This window comes from Scylla paramamosain, chromosome 7 (assembly GCF_035594125.1).
Source record: "Scylla paramamosain isolate STU-SP2022 chromosome 7, ASM3559412v1, whole genome shotgun sequence".
In the NCBI taxonomy this organism is placed as follows: domain Eukaryota; kingdom Metazoa; phylum Arthropoda; class Malacostraca; order Decapoda; family Portunidae; genus Scylla; species Scylla paramamosain.
In genome coordinates this window covers 10,445,001-10,455,000 of record NC_087157.1, presented here as the reverse complement: position 1 = coordinate 10,455,000, position 10,000 = coordinate 10,445,001, and the positions used below count along the sequence as shown (strand labels likewise).

Sequence of the window (10,000 nt, the reverse complement as noted above, 5' to 3'; positions counted from 1 at the left end):
AGGCATTTTAGTGTAAAATCCTACGTACTGTATATCTTATTTGTAAACGTTTTGTAGTCATAGCAAGGCTTGGCATTTGATTTACATACAGTAATTGCTGAAAGTCTTATTAGTGGACCAGTTATTGTAAATGCTTTCCAGTAGATTATACCATGCCTGAGTATGCTGTTTTTTCTTTAAGTACATAGACATTAATATTGCAGGCGTCTCATCCCCAGCTCCCTCCATCACCTCTGTCACCTCTCCCATTCTAGCTCCACCCCCTCGTGCTGATAGATATGCAGGTCAGTTTTTTTGTAGTATTTTAGTTGTTTAAGTTGCTTTTGCATTTATTGTGATTTTGGTTATTTAATTTTTGTGTACTTCTGTTTTTTTTTTATTCCCTGAAGGTATTCTTTTTAATGAATTAATTATTTTTTTCATTTATTTATTTATTTTTAGATATTAATATGTGAATACATATTATGCATGCATACATAATTAAGGTAATGGAAAGTAAGGTAAGGTAATGAAGGAAACCTTCTTTACAGTGTTCACATGTCTCCATGAATGCAGTTTTCAGTGCACAGTAGGTTGATAAGTTAGACTAATTATGTAAGTTAAGGATGTTGTATAGTGGCTATTGTATTTTAGTAATGCTTATTTATTCTTGTTATCTTTTTTTTTTTCAGAACTCAGTGATATCCTGAATGAAACTGAACCAGAAACTCCTCCAGCCTTGCCACCCAGGACTGGGGGAGGCTCCTCCAGTCGGGGATCAACTCCTACGCCAACCATGGCTATTCCAAGACCTCCCTCACGGAAATCCATTGAAGTAAATCATTATAACTCTTGCATCTAAAGATATTACTTATGTAAAGATCCAAGTTATAAACACTATATATGTCGGTTTCCATACATTAGTATGATGTAGGTAATTGGTATCTGTATATATTTCTTACCAGCTATTGATTTATATTATTATGTGTTGCCTTCTATGGTTGTGGTGGTCTACCCCATATACAAACCTACCACTGCTGACCTTGCTGTAAGTTCTTTTTTTTTTATGTGGAAGACAGTATCTCAAAGATTAAACAGTTTCTCAAGTAGATTTTAATGTGTTTTGAATTTATGTGATAACTTTTGGGGAAATATTGCATACTTTTACTTCATTCATGGTGAGAGAGAACCTCTAATTAAATTTAAGGAAAAAATTTTCCCACAAGATGGGGAGTTATTTTGACAAGTAAACATTTCATGGACAGTAGTGTACATACATCAGTAACCACACATTTAATAATGGTGGTGGAAGATGCATAACACAAAGTAAAAGCTGATATTTTTATGTAGTTTGTTATAAATATATCAGCAGTGTGGATTTCAGGACAACAGGGCAGATGATGATCTTGCAGTAATGTTTCTTGCCAAGATTGAAAAAAGAAAAGAAAAGAAAAAAAATCACATGGTAAGGGCAGAGAAAATATTCTATAGGCCAAAAGTGATTTATAAGGCTTATCTTTCCCATCTCTTCATCAATCTTTCTCATATTAATTTTTCTTCATCATTTTTCCCTCAGGGTCCAGCACGAGGTCGCCAGAGTCCCTCCACTGTACTACCCCGAGCTGAGTCCGTCTCCAGTCTGGAGTTCCGAACCTCAGGCATGATGGGCACCTCTCGTGGTCCTTCACCCCTCACCATAGGCTTGTCTGATACAATACCTCTTGCTGTTGCATTTCAAGAACTCTGCCATGCTTACTTTAGGGGAACTGATGAATCTAGGTAATGAGTAAACAAAGTAGCTCATTGGTTATGTGCTGTAGTAATATACATTTTACATACCATATTTGATGGCATATAGGACACACGGACATATAAGATGCATCCCTATTTCAGCAGGTCAGATTCAGGAAATAAAGTTTTTAGTGTATTTAGGCTGAGTTTTTCTTTTAAATATCAAGAGAGGTGGCAGTTTTGTGCCATCAGCACAGCAGGCTAGAACTGCTGCATAGTGGGTCTTTTCATGGCCAGTGGTTTTTATTGAGATCGTTTTAGACCCTCTGGCAGCCACAGTCCTGTTGGATAGTACATCAAATGTGGGTGGAACTTTGTTCATGTTCCCTATTTGGCCCAGTTCAAAACAAGTTTTCTTTCATGCATTTGTAACAAATCTATGAAATTCTAATATTTTTTCTTCATAATTAGCAGTCATTTGTTGTGCAATAGATGTTTTTGTACGCATTGATAAACCCTGCTGTTTCATAAACCTGTAACACCAACCTTCTGTTCCTGCAAAGTTCTGTATTCCTTGTTCTGCTACTTTCTTGTTCTCATGTTTTATCATTTTGGTAGAAACACTTCTCCCTGAATTTCTCTCATTTATCAGCTACGTTTTTATGTCAGCTTCAAATTCTGGCCAATGTGGGCCTGGGCAATGAAGGTTATGTTTACCTTTCCTTGCGCTCTTCAGTTGGTCTTCTTGCTGTTGCCAGACACGTATAATTTTTTCTGTAGGTGGTGGCCCAAAAGCCCTTGCTGCTGCTCTATTGCCATGCTCTTTGGCATAATCTACCACTTGTAGTTTGTAGAAGATTGTGTATCTCGATCTTTTTCCTTCTGCTGCCATAATTGTGAGGGTGTTGGTGTGTTATGTTATGATCACCGTCAAATGGCTGCTGGCACCAAGTCAGGGTTCCGATCAGCTGATATTTATAAACATATGTTACAGCCTTACAGGTTAGAGTGCTTTAATTTTTCGATAATTAATTTTTAAAGTAAAAACACTGGTAATGATAATAGTACCAGCAATAGAATAATGATGCATGGAGTAAGGGTAGGTAGAAGTACTATTTGTAAGCTAGGTTAGTGAGCATCAGGGAGTAGATTAGCCTATGGGAGGTCTTAACTTTGCATATTGGACACAGGGCTATTTTTTTTAACCAAAAATTTGGGAAAAAGGTGCATAGTATATGCCATCAAATACAGTAATTCTCTTATTTTACTGTGTTTAAAGAGTGGAACTATCCATTTAGGTGTATGTACAAATAAATAGACTAGTATATAATGACAACGTTTTTTATGTTAATGTGTTTGCAGGTGCCAGGTAAAGGTGACGGGGGAGATGATGGTGTCGTTTCCTGCTGGCATTGTTGGTGTTCTGGCCAATAATCCATCACCAGCTCAGCTCTCCTTCAAGGTCAACAATATAGCTAAAATCACAAATGTGCTGCCCAACAAGCAACTAATAACAATGTTAGTGTGCTGAAAATTTGCTTGTTGTAATCATTATGGCTTTTTAATTGTAGATAATCTATTTTTCATGAGATGTCACTATATTTTTCATCCTTTTTTATCTATTTATTTATCTAATTTTTTTTTTTAAAGTTGTAGAACTCCTTTTATTTTCTGCTTATGTACAATATCACAATTATTTGAAAGGGAGATTGTTTGCATGGGTCAGTTTTTGTGACCTTATTGCAGCTTACCAAGCAACACAGTTATGTGAAACATGTGTGAAACATGGCCTTGGGCTTCTAGGTCAATTCCATAGGACTTTGCCTTGAATCTTTAAGGAGTTACCTTCTGACAATTTGTCTTCTATTTGAAAATGTTTAACATGGTCATTTCTTTCTTTTCTGTTGACATGGACGAAGGAGTGCAAAGTACCTGCTCATTACCTTGTTGATATTCATCATTTTAACCTTATTCTCAGTTCACTTGTTGAGTCTCCATTTTATAATGGTATTATACATCCATCAACATAGTCTTTTAATTTTCCAGCTGCCATCCTGATTGAAAATCTGATCCACACATCATCCTCTGTTGGTCTTCACTTATCCTAACTCTGTGATCTTTTGCCCTCTTTCAGTCATAATATTTCCATAAACTAAAATCAATACTTAAGAGACTCATAGATGTAATTTTGCTATAATTCCCATAATCATTGTTAGTGTCCTTCCCCTCATGCACTGGAACAGTGATAGTCTTTGCCCAGTCTTGAGGTACACTTCCTTCTTCCCATGCTAACTTAGATATCCAGTGCATCCATTTGATCAGATTCTCCTTCCTATTACTCATAATTCTTATCACACCTGTTATCTTTATTTTTAATTTGCTATTCCCATTCAGAATATCCTTTCATGATGCAGTTCTTGTATGGAAGGTTTGGTGTTTATGCTTGACCACCCATATTGGACACTTCACTAATGGCTTAAAGGTTTAACTGTTAAAGCAGGTGCTGTTATTTGTTTGTTAATCAAGCCCATCTAAATTTTAATTTCTTCAAGATTAGTTTTATTTTTCATTCAAGATCTGTATTTTCTTTGTAGGGATGAAGAACAATCAACTTCAGACTATGGAATATTCAATTTCAACATGAATGCACTTACATCACTTCTTAGAAAACAAGCCGAAGGCAACCCTTCTGCATCTTACTTCAATGTTGACATGATCAAATATCAGGTAAGGAAAGCATCATGCAAGCTAGCTGCACATGCCCACACTCAACAAGAGGTAGGATGGTTGACTAACGTAAGAAGAGAATATTTGTAAGGTGAAGAGGATGGCAAAAAAGATGCTGGGAAAGAAAAATTAAACATGATAATGAATAAATATTTATATCATCATTGACTTTCACAGGTGAACACACTAAATGGAGCAACTTCTTCACCACTCCAGTTAGTTTCATACTGGAAGTGTGAAGATAACCACACTGACCTTCGTATAGATTACAAGTACAATCCTCATGCTATTGCTTCCCCGTCTCCCTTGCTGAATGTAAATGTTATGGTTCCCGTGGATGGTATTGTAAAAAACATGCAATCCAAACCTCAAGGTCAATGGTAAGGAAATAAGATTTTAAAAAGCAATTTTCAGATACAATTGTCTTTCATGTTTATTATTTGTTTGTTCATTAAATGCCCCCTCAAATTTCACAATAGTTTTATCCACACAGGTTAAAAGACCAGCAAAGAGCAGTATGGAAACTAACAGAACTGTCCCAGCACTCAACCAACAGTGGTGTTGGTTCTTTAAGGGGAAAGTTTGAGGTGGCTGCAGGTCCATCCACACCAGCCACTGTCTCCACACAGTTCAATTGTGAAGGCACAACAATATCAGGCTTGGAATTCAATCTTCTTGGCTCAGGGTATCGAGTTTCACTTGTGAAGAAGAGATTTGTTTCAGGTGAGACTAGGCTAAGGGCACTGTTGTAATTTTTATTTATTTGTTAAGGAATGCTTGTGTGTGCAATTATGAATGTAAGTTTGAGTGTGGGTGCCTTGATATAGTTTCACTTTGTTGGGGATGCCATCCTGGTGTACATACAGATAACTTTAGATATTTCAGTAGTATGTTCTGTCACCTGAAAGAGCTGAGGACTGGGAAACTTTCAGGGGAAGTATGAAGGAAGAAATGTATATCTCTCATGACAAAAGTAAGAAAGTTTGAGATTTTTTTTTTATTTATTTATTTTTTTTTTTTACAGGTATAAAGCAATGTTGAAGTTTGTGTGGATTTATGAATATTTAGGAAGCTAGGTACTTGACAGCAGTCATTGATATACCATGGCTTACTAGTAAAGAAGCATGCATGAACAAGTACAGCATGAAAAGCATGACAAAAGTAAGAATTTTTTTTTTTTTTTTTGTTTTGTTCTATATGTCGGTATAAAGCAATGTTGAAGTTTGTGTGGATTTATGCATATTTAGGAAGCTAGGTACTTGACAGCAGTCATTGATATACTATGGCTTACTAGTAAAAGAAGCATGCATGAACAAGTACAGCGTGAAAAGCATGACAGACAAAACATAAAGTGTAATGAGCAGATATCCTATCATCAGTAGAGAGAAAAATTATCACAAAAATCTTGACAACTTGAAGATGGATGGAGAAGACAGTGATGTTCAGAAAGAACTGAACTAAGAATTCAGAATAATAAGTATTTAAGAGATGGAAGAAAATTGATGTGTAGGGTTGTCATTTTCTAACAACTTGGATCATAAACTTGTAAGAAACTCATTTTAAAGGATTAGATCCCCATTTGTGGGTTGGTGATAGAAACAGGATAAATTTAGATAATACTTGGTGTGAAAAGCAGCATGATGTGTGATAAAAACAAGGTGAGTCTGTGTGCAAGAGTGTTTATGCTCATTTTTGTATTCTGAATCAGGTGACCCTTGTGAAAAGACAGAGAATATTATATGATGTGATCATCTGCCACTGTTATGATTTCCCTGATTAAAGTAGAATGTTACCTAATATGGGTGAGGCTAGAAATCTATAGCAGGTGTGAGAATGTTTTAAGATGTTTTCCATCTTTATTTTGGCAAAGAATTTTTTGGGGGAAATGGGAATCCATTTTAAATTTCCACAATAAATGAACTATTGATATCTTTTTCCTTCCCACAGGCAAGTACATATGTGATGCAGATGCTGTGTTAAGATTACGGTATGGCTCAATACCCAGCTAGTATTAGGTATTGTATATTAATTTTCTATACAGCCAGTGTAAAACAATTTTTAAAAGATATATATTTATTTATTTTATTATTTTTTTTTCTTTTGCCAGAATACAGGACCTGAACAAACTGCATGTTCTTAGATAAAAATACATACAGTGTTCACAAAATGAAACATAGTGTGCAACCTATTTTCTACATCATACTCCTTATTCTATTATACTATCAATTTTTGTTGATGTTATCTTCTAAATTGTTTTGAATTTAGGAATTGTTACAAAACCTGAAACAAAAACTGTCTTGAGTCATTTCTTTGTTGACCACTGGAAAGTGTATTGTTCTCAGGTTTTTGAAGATGAAAAAGTGGAGTGAAGTGGTTGTTACAATATTTATAGTTTAATGTTTGATTAATAGTGAAGAAGAAATGAAGATATCCTTCAATTGTTGAGTAGAAATTGTAGTTTCACTACACTTCTGACTATACTGAACACCTCTAGTGGGACTAGAAAAATGGATCTAGAGGCACTGCCAGTATTTTGGCTGTTGAACTTTTGGTAGCAGCAAAAAAATAACATATATGATTCATATGTGTGAATATATATATATATATATATATATATATATATATATATATATATATATATATATATATATATATATATATACACACACACATTATATTATATTTTCCTTTCATAGAGAGGACTAAGATTCCAAAGATATTTTAATTTACATGTCTGTTGACGAATTTCATTATCATGCATTGTATTTATAAGTCTTAATATTTATTGATTTTGTTTTCATTCAAGTATATTTTTATTAAGTGATGTTTTTTTCCTAATTTGAATGCAAAAAACAACATTAATGATTTTTCATTGATGACCTATATAATTACTTTGTTAGGAATAATATAAAACAATTGATTTCTTAGTCTGTTTACTGTGATTTTTTCAGATTACCTTCCAGTGGTATCATAGTATGCTCAGTATTTCATTGTTGATTTACATATGCCATGGAATCCACAATTCTATAGCTAGGGCCAAATATGTTCCATGAAATTATATATATATATATATATATATATATATATATATATATATATATATATATATATATATATATATATATATATATATGTCAGTAAATAATGGTGTAACACGTTCACAGTCCACTACAGCTCATTTTATTCTTTGAGGGCAAGACGCGTGTCTTTGTTATGGTGCAGATTTCTATTTCTAATATAAAGCAAGGAGTTGACTACAAGTAGTTTAGTTTGAAAAAAGAAGCAGCTGCTCGGCTATTATAAGGAGGTGCCTTTTGTAAGGTGTAATAATATCAAGACATTGTGAAGGCACTCAGGGTATGCATTTGATGCAGTGATGGTGCCAGATTGGAAGGCAAAGGACATGCAAGGTTGCCATTTTGTGTAGTAATTAATATTTTTCTTATTATCATTATTATTGTTATTATTATTTATTTTATTTATTTATTTTTTTTTTATTATTATGTTTCTCACTGAAATACTGTATATGTGAACATGAATTGTATCCTACTTAGTTTATATGAATGCTTACACGGGTCGACCATCACTAATCTGGCAATCACAAATCAGGCTCCATCACTTATCCAGCCTTAATTTTGGCTAGTGTAATTTCAAATTTCCTGGATTGCCACACCAACCTGCTACCACTTGTGCTTGTTAGAAAAATGCTAAAATACATTATTATTATTATTATTATTATTATTATTATTATTATTATTATTATTATTATTATTATTATTATTATTATTATTATTATTTTTACAATTTTTTTTTATACAGAGTTAGAAAAAAAATTGAGGAAGCAGTGAAATGGTGGAACAAAAACAATACAAGAATAACAGAAGTATTATAAAACAAAACAGGTCACAAGAAGAAACTACTTGCAGTATAAACAGCTGGCATCATTTCCATATACAGAGAAGCCATTCCAATTAATTTTTTTGCATCTGTTATTAAACCTGCTCAGTTTTAGCTCCAGCCATGACCCCAGTGGACAAAGGAAATGCTTCTCATCGTATAAAGCATAAACACTGTGCATTATTTATAAAAGGTATGCTTGAACTTCAGAAAAAAACTTGACAGCAGTGTGTTTGTTTGAAGCTTGTGTGAATTATACAGCATTGGGTCTTTGACAGTTTATGACATAAAGAAACAGAAAGAAGAATGGGTCAGTTTCTTTTGCTAATAGTATTGGCTGCTCCAATACTGTCAGTATCGGTACAGCTGATACTGTTAATAAAAGAAACTGACCCATTTTTCTTTGTTTCTTTTTCAGAAGTTCAACCATATCTTTTATGGATAATGTACAGTGTTTGTGCTTTATGCAAAAAAGAAGCATTTCCTTTATTCACTAGAGCCATGGCTGGAGCTAAAACTGATCAGGTTTAATAATAAATGAAGGAAAACAAACTGGAATAGCTTCCCTGTTTTTGGAAGTGATGCCAGCTGTTTATATAACTTATTTTTTTTGTGACCTGTTTCATTTTGAAGTGGTTCTTAGGTCATCCACTCCCTGCTTCCGTTATTCTTGTACTGCTTCTGTATAGGCAGAAAAAGTGTTATTGGTATGGCCCCACTCATTAATCAACTTGTAATGACTGATGGGGTATTTCAAAGGTAGGATGAGGTGATTAACTGTTGCGTTAAGTGTATTCTTAACTAACCTCTTTGTAATTTGGCAAAATCTCTAATTCGGCACCCTACAAGTCCCAGTTATGCTGGATTAATGATGGGCGACTTGTATGTCTTAGAATGGTATGAAATATACTTATCATCATTCACTTAGTATAAACCATGAATTTGTGACAGATGACTTTATGATTTTTTGGAATATGAATAATATATTAGTACATATTTTATTACATTATAGCTATTAATGTATATTTTGTATTTATAATTTAAGATTTATGAGTCTGTAATTTAATTCCATCACATACATGAAAGACCTTCTCCTAACAATACATTAAAAACATTCCTGGACGAATTTTTGCTTTGTAGTAAAGTAAAAAATGTCATGTCAAAGTTCAAAATGAAATATGTATTTGTAAGACTTGCAGTTTTACTTTTTGTTTAGTACCAAATAATCTCTGGATGATTATTACACTTGGTTGTTACTTTGTCCCTCAAAAGTTTCTTCTTATCTCTTGCTTCCTTCATTATTTTGTGTTTATTTTTAGAAAAATTATCTATGAGAATATACATATCATAATTTGCAATATAAAAGATGCTTTGGCTCACAGGATGAACCTAATTTCAGCATATAATGCTTCAACAAAATTTAAGTTTTGTAGTTTTTGAATTGAAACATAGCAGCCTGAGATTGTAAGATGACAAAGATGTGCAAGAGAGGTACAGAATGTGAGTGTGGAAGGAGTACTCAGAAATGGCAAGATTGACTGTTGGAGTATTTGGGGTAATAGGAGTTGGGGTTTAGGGAAAGGAACTAGAACAAAGAAGGATGAGCGAGTGGACAAGAACAACAGGAGGATCTTCTGTTTTGGTCACTTTATCACTACTTTCTGGG

The 10,000-nt window shown here is 33.8% G+C and overlaps 1 protein-coding gene across 3 annotated transcripts in view; it reads left to right on the top strand.

The window, feature by feature from the left end:
• The window catches only part of LOC135102058 (F-BAR domain only protein 2-like), a 56,610-nt gene that overhangs the window by 45,094 nt on the left and 1,516 nt on the right, over positions 1-10,000 (top strand). Inside the window, exons 16-24 of one of the 3 annotated variants that reach the window (XM_064006716.1) lie at positions 204-284; positions 672-814; positions 1,364-1,444; positions 1,556-1,758; positions 3,073-3,228; positions 4,305-4,437; positions 4,615-4,817; positions 4,931-5,160; positions 6,385-10,000. The exon at positions 6,385-10,000 is cut by the window's right edge and continues 1,516 nt beyond it. In XM_064006716.1, coding sequence (XP_063862786.1) covers positions 204-284; positions 672-814; positions 1,364-1,444; positions 1,556-1,758; positions 3,073-3,228; positions 4,305-4,437; positions 4,615-4,817; positions 4,931-5,160; positions 6,385-6,446 — 1,292 coding nt within the window. In that variant the 3' untranslated portion in view covers positions 6,447-10,000. Of the gene's footprint in view, positions 1-203; positions 285-671; positions 815-1,363; positions 1,445-1,555; positions 1,759-3,072; positions 3,229-4,304; positions 4,438-4,614; positions 4,818-4,930; positions 5,161-5,461; positions 6,314-6,384 lie in introns of those variants that run through there. The other 2 variants (XM_064006717.1, XM_064006718.1) reach the window with 2 other exon arrangements.